At 42.2% G+C, this 10689-nt stretch overlaps 1 protein-coding gene across 6 annotated transcripts in view; it reads left to right on the top strand.

Moving 5' to 3' along the window:
- Positions 1-10689, top strand: part of sema6cb (semaphorin 6Cb) — a 153110-nt gene that overhangs the window by 99745 nt on the left and 42676 nt on the right. For all 6 annotated transcript variants that reach the window (XM_087179090.1, XM_023425499.2, XM_023425498.2 and 3 more), the window contains 7 exons: positions 2656-2746; positions 4283-4405; positions 5937-6025; positions 6195-6412; positions 7341-7472; positions 7776-7931; positions 10263-10439. In XM_087179090.1, the coding sequence (XP_087035216.1) occupies positions 2656-2746; positions 4283-4405; positions 5937-6025; positions 6195-6412; positions 7341-7472; positions 7776-7931; positions 10263-10439 (986 nt within the window). The remainder of the gene's footprint in view (positions 1-2655; positions 2747-4282; positions 4406-5936; positions 6026-6194; positions 6413-7340; positions 7473-7775; positions 7932-10262; positions 10440-10689) is intronic.

Genomic DNA, 10689 nt, shown 5'->3' with positions numbered 1-10689 from the left:
GCCCCCTCCACCCCCTCGTCTTTTTCCCCCTAGTCTGGAAAAAAAGAAAGTACAAGAGATGACTATCCAGACAGCTTGGGAGAGAGGGAGGAAGTGTAAATCATATCAAGGAAAGTGTCTCTGGGACTCAAACGGGGAGATCGAGTGAATGGCGTCTGTGTGTTTTGAGTGTGTGTTGGTCAAAAGACATGAATGGATGCTCAGCCATGAACATGCAGCTTCACTGACCAGACTGCTGAGACAGCCGGTCTGCAGACAACAAGAGAGGCTGTCTTCAACATGCGTCTGCAATACAACAAAACCTTGAAGCGTCAAATCCATCTGTCTTCATCTGTCCACTGGGGTAATGATCCCGCAGCCACTGCACAGCTCTGTTGAATCCTCACTTCTCCCTGACTTATTAGTTGTTTCTTTTGTTTGTTTGTTTCACTTCAAATCAAAAGACGAGGCGTCTGGTCAATACTGTTAATTTCTAATCAGATTTAAAACGGAATTTTATTTTATTTGAAGAGCACAAATCTTCTGATTACTTATTAGTGATTCTGATTAGAGACTCTTTACCATGTTTATTTCCATTTTTATGCTTTTATTTTCTTTCCTCATTTGCCTCTTAAATCAACGTCTCGTGACTTGAGGACTTTCCGGGCTCAAGGTCACATTGCTGGAGTTTATTTTGGAGAAATCCTTGTTTAATAAATAAGTTCTCTGATTAATTGCAGAATACAATTAGCCCCTCGTGAACCCTGTCAGTGCTGAAAATCCATTTTGTCTGCATTTGTCAAGGGAAAGTGCCAGACATAAAATATTAAACGTCCCATATTGTACAAAGTGGGATTTCCGTGTCTTGTGTGATTATAGATCAGGTCTAGTTTCTATATTAATACAGTGAAAGTATCAAAGCCTCAGTCCACAGATTAATGCACACAGCCTGTATTCAGAAACTGAGCCTTAAAACGACCTGTCTGGACTTCTGTACCTTTGTGATGTCACAACAAAGCAGTGAACCCTCTCAGCCTTGCCCCAAGCCCCGCCCACCTAGACCTACCATCCAACCTTGCAGGATTTGGTTTCCATGAGTGATGACCTGAAATCTGCCATATTTTTATTTGATCAGTGATCCAATCAGAAGAGAGGCTCAGATCCTCTTCTCTTCTGATTTGCTTACTGACCTGTTGTTACTAGAGCACAAATATATCTTCATATGGATCAACACTGTGAAAAATACGGTACCTTTAAGAGCAACTACTGTGACAAAAATACTCCAAATAGATGTTTATATTTTGTGGAGCAACAGCTTCTAAAAATAAACTCCCTGATTTACGTGTCCTCGGTCATGTTTTTTTGGCCATGTTTCTTTCTTTCTCCTCCCTGTGTGTGTTTCCTGTGGTAAAAACAAAACGGAAAAACACATTAAAACACTTAGCCTTTTGCCACTTTTCTCATTTTAATCCATGTTTTTTGTGAAAAGCACTTTTCCACCAGATCTTTGTCCAAGCATTAGGTGGATACAATAAAAGGGGCACTTAATGCAATTCATTACAACAGCAACGCAAAGTAGAGACTCAGTCTAAACAATAACTGAACACTTCACAGAAGTGATATTTAGGGCAGAGCTGTTGTGTTGGATTGCATCAGGTTCAGGGTGTAAACACACACCTCTTGCAGAATCTGAAATGTTTTTCTTTCTTTTTTTTTTGTCGTGCAGATCCCTCGGGGCATTTATGCAGAGTTAACGTGACAAAGCTCTGTTGTAAAATTTCAGATCTCTTCTTTTTTCCTCCACGGGATGATCGTGTTTTCACATGTGCACACTGCAGCCGTTAACCCTCCACACACTCGTCGTCTACACCTCATCCATGCTGACATTTTCAAAAACAGACTCCTGTGGCAGACGATTGACAGAATTTAAAACGTGATGCATCCATTAATAATCTATTGAATAAAATACCATGAAGGTAACACGCTATTACACACTCTGCTCGTGTCAGAGGAGGCGACACGGCATCACATAAACCACGCCATGTGTTAATGGACTGTGAACATTGTGTGTGTATGTCAGTCACCTTGTTGCAACAGAGGGCGGCAAATCCGCTCTGCATGCATCCAGCCATCAGACACACACACACACACACACACACACACACACAAACACAAACACAAACGCACACACACAACTGGGTTTTGCTTATTGTCATATCTGAGGTTTACAACCTTGTTAACAGCAGGTTGGAAAATAACAACTAGATATCTGCGTGTGAGAGATAAACTGTCCTCTCTGCTCATGACAGCAGGACTTCAAACTTCACACACATCCTTTATGGACCTGACCCACATAGAATGCATCAAATGAAACTAATCTTTATGATGCATGTGGTGCCTTTCATTATCACGGATTGATTTGCTACACATCCTTTGCTTTCAGACCCAAGATTCTCGCTGCATTAAAGACTTCTTGTGTTTAAATGTCATTGATTCTGCAGTCGGTGCAGTGGCGACCTCGTGGGTTTACAAGTGTAAACAGTAACGTTGTTTTCATGTTTACAATTGTCACTCTGTCTTTTATATCCCTCTTTTTTTTTATTGGCTTAGCTTCACAGTTCTGTATATGGCCTTATGAAGTGCTTCTCTTTCTCCACTGTGTCCTCTCTGACCTAGATGTCCACACTGGAGCAGGAAGGAGAGGAGGTTGTGGGACAGGCTCGCTGTCCCTTTGAGTCCCGCCAGTCCAACGTCGGCCTGTTCGCAGGTGAGTAAACGCTGCCCTGTAAGTGACAGGTCACAGGTTCAGCTCCCATAGCTGCCGATCTGGCTCATGCTGAAGGTAAAATAATAATAAACTTTATTTGTGTTGCACTTTTCATACACAGGCTGCAGCTCAAAGTGCTTAAGTGGAATTAAGACGGGGAAATCATTGAAAAAAAGGACTAAAATAAAGTAATAATAATGATAAAATAAATAAATTGAACAGGTATGTTTTCAGTTGTCCACTGAACCTGCTCCTCTAATATTTCTTGGTAGGGTGTTGCACAGTTTTGGTGCGTAGTGGATGAAGGTCACTTGCCCAGTTTTATTATTATTAAATTGGTGTTTAGTGAATTATTAGTTCATCAGTGGTTAAACACTGAATGCTTTTGATGATTTTAATAAGGCTAATCTGCCTGAAGAAGCTCTCCAGATGATGCATCAGTTCACAAGCTGCAGTCTTGTGTGATTGAATGGATTTTAATGATGAACAGAGAGAAATGTAAAAACATGAAAATACAGCTTCACAAGCGCAGCCGCTGAATCAAGTGTGGATCAAATATGTTTATGAGTGAAGGACCTTTTGAAATCTTCTCACTGTTTCCCCCACTGTTGTTTTGTTTTTTCAATTAAACTCAAATTTTCATGTCATCAATCAATCAATCAATCAATCTATCAGCCGACTCTTGAAACTTCAGTGAACATCAATTCTGCATCAGTTTCTGTCAGTTCCGTTACTCTTATATAGTAAAGACGCATTGATTTTAAAGGCCTGACATCACCTCATAATGATAATGTAGCTTTGACAAATGTTAACGCAGACTTGATGTTCATGGACGACTTGTGATGGATGACATCACTCAGACAAGTTTCAAGATTCTGTATTGATTTTCTTATTGCACAGAAATGAATGGAAACTAATGGACAACAGGAATGGTATAAGAAAACACAGCGGCATGGTTTGTTTACATGGTTAGCTGTGATCTCCGTGTTCATGTACATGCGGTAAAACATGCTTTATTCAAGTCATTCAATACAAAGATTTAATAATAGGCTGAACTACATGTTGGCTACCACTACATCATTGCACACCTCTCTGGAAGGCAACATCAGCGAAAAGCCAGAGATGTAAATACAGTTCAGTATCTGTGCACAGATAACCACATCGTATAATCTGTATTTGCCCCTTGACAGATTCTGATTCATGGTTAGATTTCTTTGCTAATCATGGCAATGAAGGAAGCTGATACTTTGTGAACACGTCAGGGTCAAGTTCAGCGGAAGAATGAAGGCAGAGCCAAAGTTGCACTCAATCCTGCCAGGTTTCCACTGACATTTATGCAAAGTTCACATAGGGTGTTATTAAAAGTGACACGTTCTCCAACATCTGTTCTCCTCTGCCTCTCTTTAAAGGGCAGTAAAAGTCACCTGTGACCAAAATAGACACTTAAGAGAAGTGGGTTATTCATGGAAACTGTGATCCCTGGCAATGTATCTCAATTGCTTTTTTTCCCCCCTCTCTCTCTCTCTTTTCTCTCAGGTGGTGATTTCTACTCTGCAACTATGACTGACTTCTTGGCAAGTGATGCAGTCATTTACAGAAGTCTGGGAGAAAGTAGCCCTGTACTACGAACAGTCAAGTACGACTCCAAATGGCTGCGAGGTGAGCGTCCAGCATGTCAGTGTGCAGTTTTTAACACATTAACATACAGGTGCGGCCATGAGAGATTTCTGTGAGGAGTCGACATCTCGATGACAAGGGTTGGGTTCTGGTGGCTGCTCTTGTTTTGAACTGATTCCAGGTCTGCAAAGCTCTGGGGATAACAAACCTCTTATCAAATCTGTTACCATTACTTCAACATTAAAGGTATAAGAAACTTGACTTAGAATTTTGTCTATACCTTTATGTGGGAATACGTGTGATGTGCGGTGAAAAAGCAGTTGAAGTTATTAAACTAAAAATCCCCAGAGCTTTTTCTCACTGAAGTTCAGTTAGATGCAAATAAAGTCAAGAGGACTGTGGAAACAACAAAGCCACATGGTGTAGAGATTTAAATCTTTTGTACCTCAGTTTTCATACATGTAAGCAACTTTCCCTGGTGAAAACCAGTAATGTAACTTGGCTAATGTCTATTAGTTATTGTTTATTTATTTACTTGGATCCCCATTAGCAACTACCAAGGTAGCAACTGCTCTTCCAAGGATTCACGTTACGTCATAATGCAAAACAATAATGTAATTAAAATCCAAGACAGAAGGGAACAAGACGAAACAAACAATAAAACTAATAACGATAATAACAACAATGACCAGTATAATAGTTATAGAGTAAATTGATAAAAATGAGGTTAAAAAAATCTTCATTAATGATTAAATACTCAGATATTAAACAGCAAAATGTCCTGTTTGTAGAGGTGCTGGTCTGTGCAGTTAGATGTTTCTTTAAACTCTTTAAAACCATTCCATGTTTTTATTCCTTTGTGTGTAACACTACGTTGCCTCACATTAGTTTTGCTTTCTGCACGGCCGTGTCTGTGCTGCTTCACGAAGGCAAGCAGACTGTGTGTCTTCAATATTAAAACCAAAATCTGATCGGGTTGCGTCACTTTCAGCTGTCGCAAGCTCAGAATCAGAATCAGGAGAAATCCTGAAGAATCTAGAGAAAGTAGGTCAATAAAAAAATAAGATGTGTAAAAGTAATAAGCACCATCTTCCTTTCCTTCCCAACCATCAGAGGTTGATTAGAGATCTAAATCTTTGAAGTCATTTTCAACTTGAGTTTTACAAATGTTAAAATCAGAATGGATTCGTAAGGTTTAGAGAGGATCCAGGTTCAATACGCAGAGTCATATTCAGACTTTATAAAACTCCAACTTTATAAATGACGGCTTTTCTGACTGGAGCCGAGTGTTTTTATCAGCTCTAATCCAGCACCACTTCTGCTGTGTCAATACAGTAAATGTGATGTCTGTGTTGGTAAGAATGTTTCTCTTTATTTGTCGATCCTAATATTCAGATTTGCCATTTTATAACACCCCCCCCCCCCCTTGCATTTCTTCAGGACGCATTTTCCAAATTGAGCATCTGTGTTTACCCGCTCCGCTCCCAGCCCGCTCTCACCGCGCTGTCATGTTGGAAATAAGGCATCACTGCCAGCGTGTTTGTCACTCATCTCTTCTTCTCGTCTCCCACAGAGCCTCATTTCCTCCACGCTATTGAGTACGGGAACTACGTGTACTTTTTCTTCAGCGAGATCGCAGTGGAGTACACCACTCTTGGCAAGGTGGGAGACTCGTCCCAGACCAGACTCTTGCCAGAAATCGAACATCAACTGTGATGCAAACCACATTCCAACAAGATTATTTAGCTGCTGTTCAGTTTCCCATTCTGGCTTGTGGTAAACAACAAGGTTTATAAATCGGATTTGATTTTTCCCTCGTCCGTCCTCTCAGGTGGTTTTCTCCAGAGTCGCTCGCGTTTGTAAGAACGACAACGGCGGCTCCCCGAGGGTGCTGGAACGTTACTGGACGTCGTTCCTCAAGGCGCGGCTGAACTGCTCCGTCCCCGGCGACTCTTTCTTCTACTTCGACGTCCTGCAGTCGCTGACCAACGTGCTGCAGATCAACCACCGGCCGGCGGTGCTGGGCGTCTTCACCACGCAGGCTAACAGGTCAGCAGGGGTCAGACAGGGATCAGTGTTACTGTCTGATCGCAGTAACGTTCTCTGTTTGTTTGTGTCTGTTGTTTTCGAGGTAAAGCTGCGGTTGAGCCAGGAGATGTATGACTACAGAAATACTCAGTGACAGCTCTCCGGATGGTGTCATAACCTCTTGGTTAAAAAGTAGCTTTGCGTAATGGTGCACCTGTTTTCGACTGTTACCGTGACAACCCAGGCTCCGAGCCGACTGTATTCTTTCTGATCTGCGTTTCATCATCTTTGCTGTGAAAAAAGAAAAGCAGAGTTCATTAGAAAGCAAATGACAGACACAGAATTAAAACTATAGATTATTGAGTAACTTCATACTGAGTCAACTTTTGTGAGTTGGTAAATTGATCCTGGTTGAAATTCCAGTAACTGTGTCTTGATGAAAAATCTAGAGCCGACATGATCAGTCAATTAATCCATTTATCCATCAACAACCAAAATAAAACAATTTGAATTTCCAAAGGGAAGCGTCTTGTTTCTACAACGAGGTGTGAAGTTGTTTAAGAGAGAAAAACTGGCACAACACAAATAAAAGAAGCGTTTCAGTGTCATGTAGTTATCGCTACAGTAATCTGTACAGTGTTGTGGTTACACAATAACACTTCACTAATAGCTTCTTTACAACAATAATAATTACTAATATGTTCTCTTTTTTTATTTTTCAATTTGGCTCTAGACAGAATAAAAACATTTAAAGCAAACAAAGAAAGTAAAAGCAAATACTAGCAAGACATGGAACATAGCAGCAGATAAAATAGATAAAGTAAATAAAGTTTTTGTTTACATGTGACAGCCGATCAGTAAGATGTCGGAGTTAGTGTCGCGCTTTTGACAAAGGTGCCGACCTCCCAACCTTTTGTAACGTCATGGTGATTTCTGGCCCCGTCAACAGCATCACCGGCTCGGCAGTCTGCGCCTTCTATATGGACGACATCGAGAAGGCCTTCAGCGGCAAATTCAAAGAGCAGAGGAACAGTGAGTCGGCGTGGACACCTGTTCCAGAGGAGCAAGTCCCGAAACCAAGGTAAGAGACGCATCTTTAAATAGCAAACTGTCACTTTCCAAGAACGTTTTTTTTTTTTTTTTTTTTTTTCTGCCTCTGACAATGGAGTTTTTGCAGCTGCTGTTGTTATTGTTCTGCACAGACATATCTCTGAACAACAAAAACAACCAGTCCTACCAGACACCTGTTTTTTTTTGTTTTTGGTTTTTTTTCCCTCCTGCTCGTCCCCAAAGACAAACAGCTGCCAGTGCTCTTACATCTGTGCCCAGGAAACTGGGTTCAGCGCTGATCCATTTTTCTGTCTGCGGCTGTCTTCATGTTCAGGCCGGGCTGCTGCGCCGGGGAGGGCTCAGCCGCCGCCTACAAGTCGTCCACCACCTTCCCTGACGACACGCTGACCTTCATCAAGTCGTACCCGCTCATGGACGAGTCCGTCCCCTCGGTCAACGACAGGCCGTACTTCACCCGCACCACCAGCAGGTATGGCATTTATATATAGATGAATCGACAACGAGGGCAGATTTTGTTCATTCGTTATTGTTTGGACAACAAATCTCAGTGAGAGGTGCTTTGGATCGAAAGCACTGGACTGAGAAGACCCAAAGCAACTCAGTTTATCCCATTGTAGATTGAATTTATTTGGATTTTGGTCAGTTGAGCAGAAAAAATAAGTAAAATGATGAAGCCATCACTCACATTGAGATCTGGGTCTTGCAATAGGGAGTTCTGACTATTTTTCAACAGTTTTTAGACTCTTTATGGATCATAAACAACCGATCAATCACAAAATAATTAACAGATTAGTCGATAAATTAGAAAATAGAGGATGAAGTCTTCAAACGGCTTGTTTCGTCCGACCAACTGTCCAAAAATCTCTTTATATGGAGCAAATCCTCACTTTGGAGAAGCTGGAATCAGAGAAAAGTGGGTGTTTTTTCCATAAAAGAATTATTCAAATGATTAATTGATTATCAAAATAGTTTCAGATTAACAATTAATGAATCAATTTCTGAAGCGTTTGAAAACTGCAGCATTTTGCAGCTTTAGATGCCTCATTGTAACTCGTAATTCAGGAACCTGTTTTTGCTTCAGCAGTGTTCAACCTTACACCTGCAGAGCTTCGAATCTGGCTGCAATTAGAAAACAGTCCTTTAATAGAAAACAGGGTCTTTTCTTTAATGGTTAGTATGCAGGTATTATTTTCTATTTTCTATAGCAACATAATGTACCAGCAGCGTTTCAACACTTGGGGCTGGGATTGGTATCGACGCGTGAGCTCAGGTGGAACACACAACCTTGTCCCTCATTAAAACCCATCGGATTTATTCAGCGGTCGATCCCAGCCCACGTCAAAGACGGTTTCCTCCAGCACTGACCTGACCTGCAGACACTCCTCTGCAGGTCACACGGGAAGCGAGGGAGGCACACGTGTGTCTGCGCATGCGTGTGCGTGTGTGTGTGTGTGTGTGTGTTTTGACATTTGAGAATCCACTGATATCAGATGATGACGGGGTGAATGTCAAATCGGTGATAAGTGTCACAAGTGTCTCAGACGGTGCCGCACAAACCTCAGACAGGGGTGTACACGCAGCAGATACACATCATAGAATCAACTTTAGACACACACACACACACACACACACACTCACAAACGCACACACGCAGTACACACAAGCCTCCTCCATGCTTCCTGAAGCAAAGCCAGGCTGACAGCCAGCCAGACACTGCAGAGGCTCCACACTGCTGGGGAAACATGCGCCACTTCACATCTGGCGCCAAAAACATCACATCTGCCTCGCCTCTCCCCAGAGAGGAGCTAGATAAATGAAACCTAACCAGAAGTGCATCACGCGATACTGCAGACTCATTGCAGGGATGTGCCAGTCAAGTCCATGTGGGTAAACAAACCAGCCTCCACGGGACCATCTGGGAGGGGCTGAGGGAGACATGAGGGCACAGGAGCCTCCGCAGGTGTCCCTTTATAAAAGAATCTAGAAGGGACGTGATGCCAAAAAATATGACTGGGTTTATTATAGGAAGTTTGTTTGTTTAAGTCCCAGGGCCAGAGAGGCAGGCAGAGAAAGTGAATGACTACAGCTTATCCCTCTGTCAACAATCACTGGACTCAAGGTGCCCTTCCGCATGGCTCTTAATCCTCAACTGCTCCATTGGAGCCAGCAGCAGACAGCTGTGGTGATACTGGGCAGCTCCCAGGTGTGACTGTGTGGAGCCGGATGAATATGAAGCAGGGTGTTGCTCCAAATAAACCAACATACAGTTCACTGGACTTTCCTCGTAAATACAAAACAAAACAAAACAAAAAGAGAGAAAACGTGACTCAAAAAGGAGACGGCAGCGTGACGAGGAAAGTGGCTCCACAACGAGCAGGATGGATCGATTGAATGGCCGTGGGTGGATGGGTAGATGGGTACATGAATTAATAGGATGAAGGGATTAAAGGATGTAGGCGATGGTGGAAGGGAACGGTGGGCTGATAGATGAAGTGATTGATTGCACACTGATGCTTTGCACAATGAGCTCAGTGCTCGCCCACTGTTTGTTTTGTTTACCATGGGAAATTAACTTTGACAAAGCAAAACAACAATGTTAGGACGCTAACTAGCATATTCGGCATTGTTAGCTCCTTCTAATGTACGTCAGTTTTAATAGAAATGTCAGCTTCAATTTAGAGGATCTTCACTATGAATCAGTGTTCCTGTTGATGGTGCATCTTTCCCGTGAATACTGTCTATCAGTACTGTTAATGATGCTGCTTTTATAACAGGCTTTTTTCCCTTGTTTTTTATGCAGATTCAAGTTGACCCAGATAGCTGTGGACACGTCTGCAGGGCCGTACAAGAACTACACTGTGGTTTTTCTGGGCTCAGACAACGGCCATGTGCTAAAGATCCTGGCCAGCACCGAGGGAGCCAACGCATCCTTCAGCACACAGCTCCTGGAGGACATCGACGTCTACAACCCTAACAAGTTAGACCGTCTTTCTAGCTTAAACTCCCCATCTTTTTCCTTAATTGTCTGTCCTCTTTTCTCTCTTCTGTGTTCTTCACTCTTAGTATCTTTCACTGTTGTTTTTCATTCTCTCCTCCTCTCTGTGTTCTGCCTTGATCTGTCCTGCCCACCCACTCTTTGGTCTATTGTAACACTTTGCATCACCCTGTACAGCTAGAGGGGATGCTTTTTTTTTTTTTTTTTTTTTTTTTTTTTTTTTTATCCCTCT

Source organism: Seriola lalandi, unplaced genomic scaffold (genome assembly GCF_002814215.2).
Source record: "Seriola lalandi dorsalis isolate HSWRI2012SDOR001 ecotype SW California unplaced genomic scaffold, Sedor1 jcf7180002054782, whole genome shotgun sequence".
Taxonomy (NCBI): domain Eukaryota; kingdom Metazoa; phylum Chordata; class Actinopteri; order Carangiformes; family Carangidae; genus Seriola; species Seriola lalandi.
The sequence above is the reverse complement of the archived record's forward strand: the minus strand, read 5'-3'. Positions and strand labels throughout refer to the sequence as shown.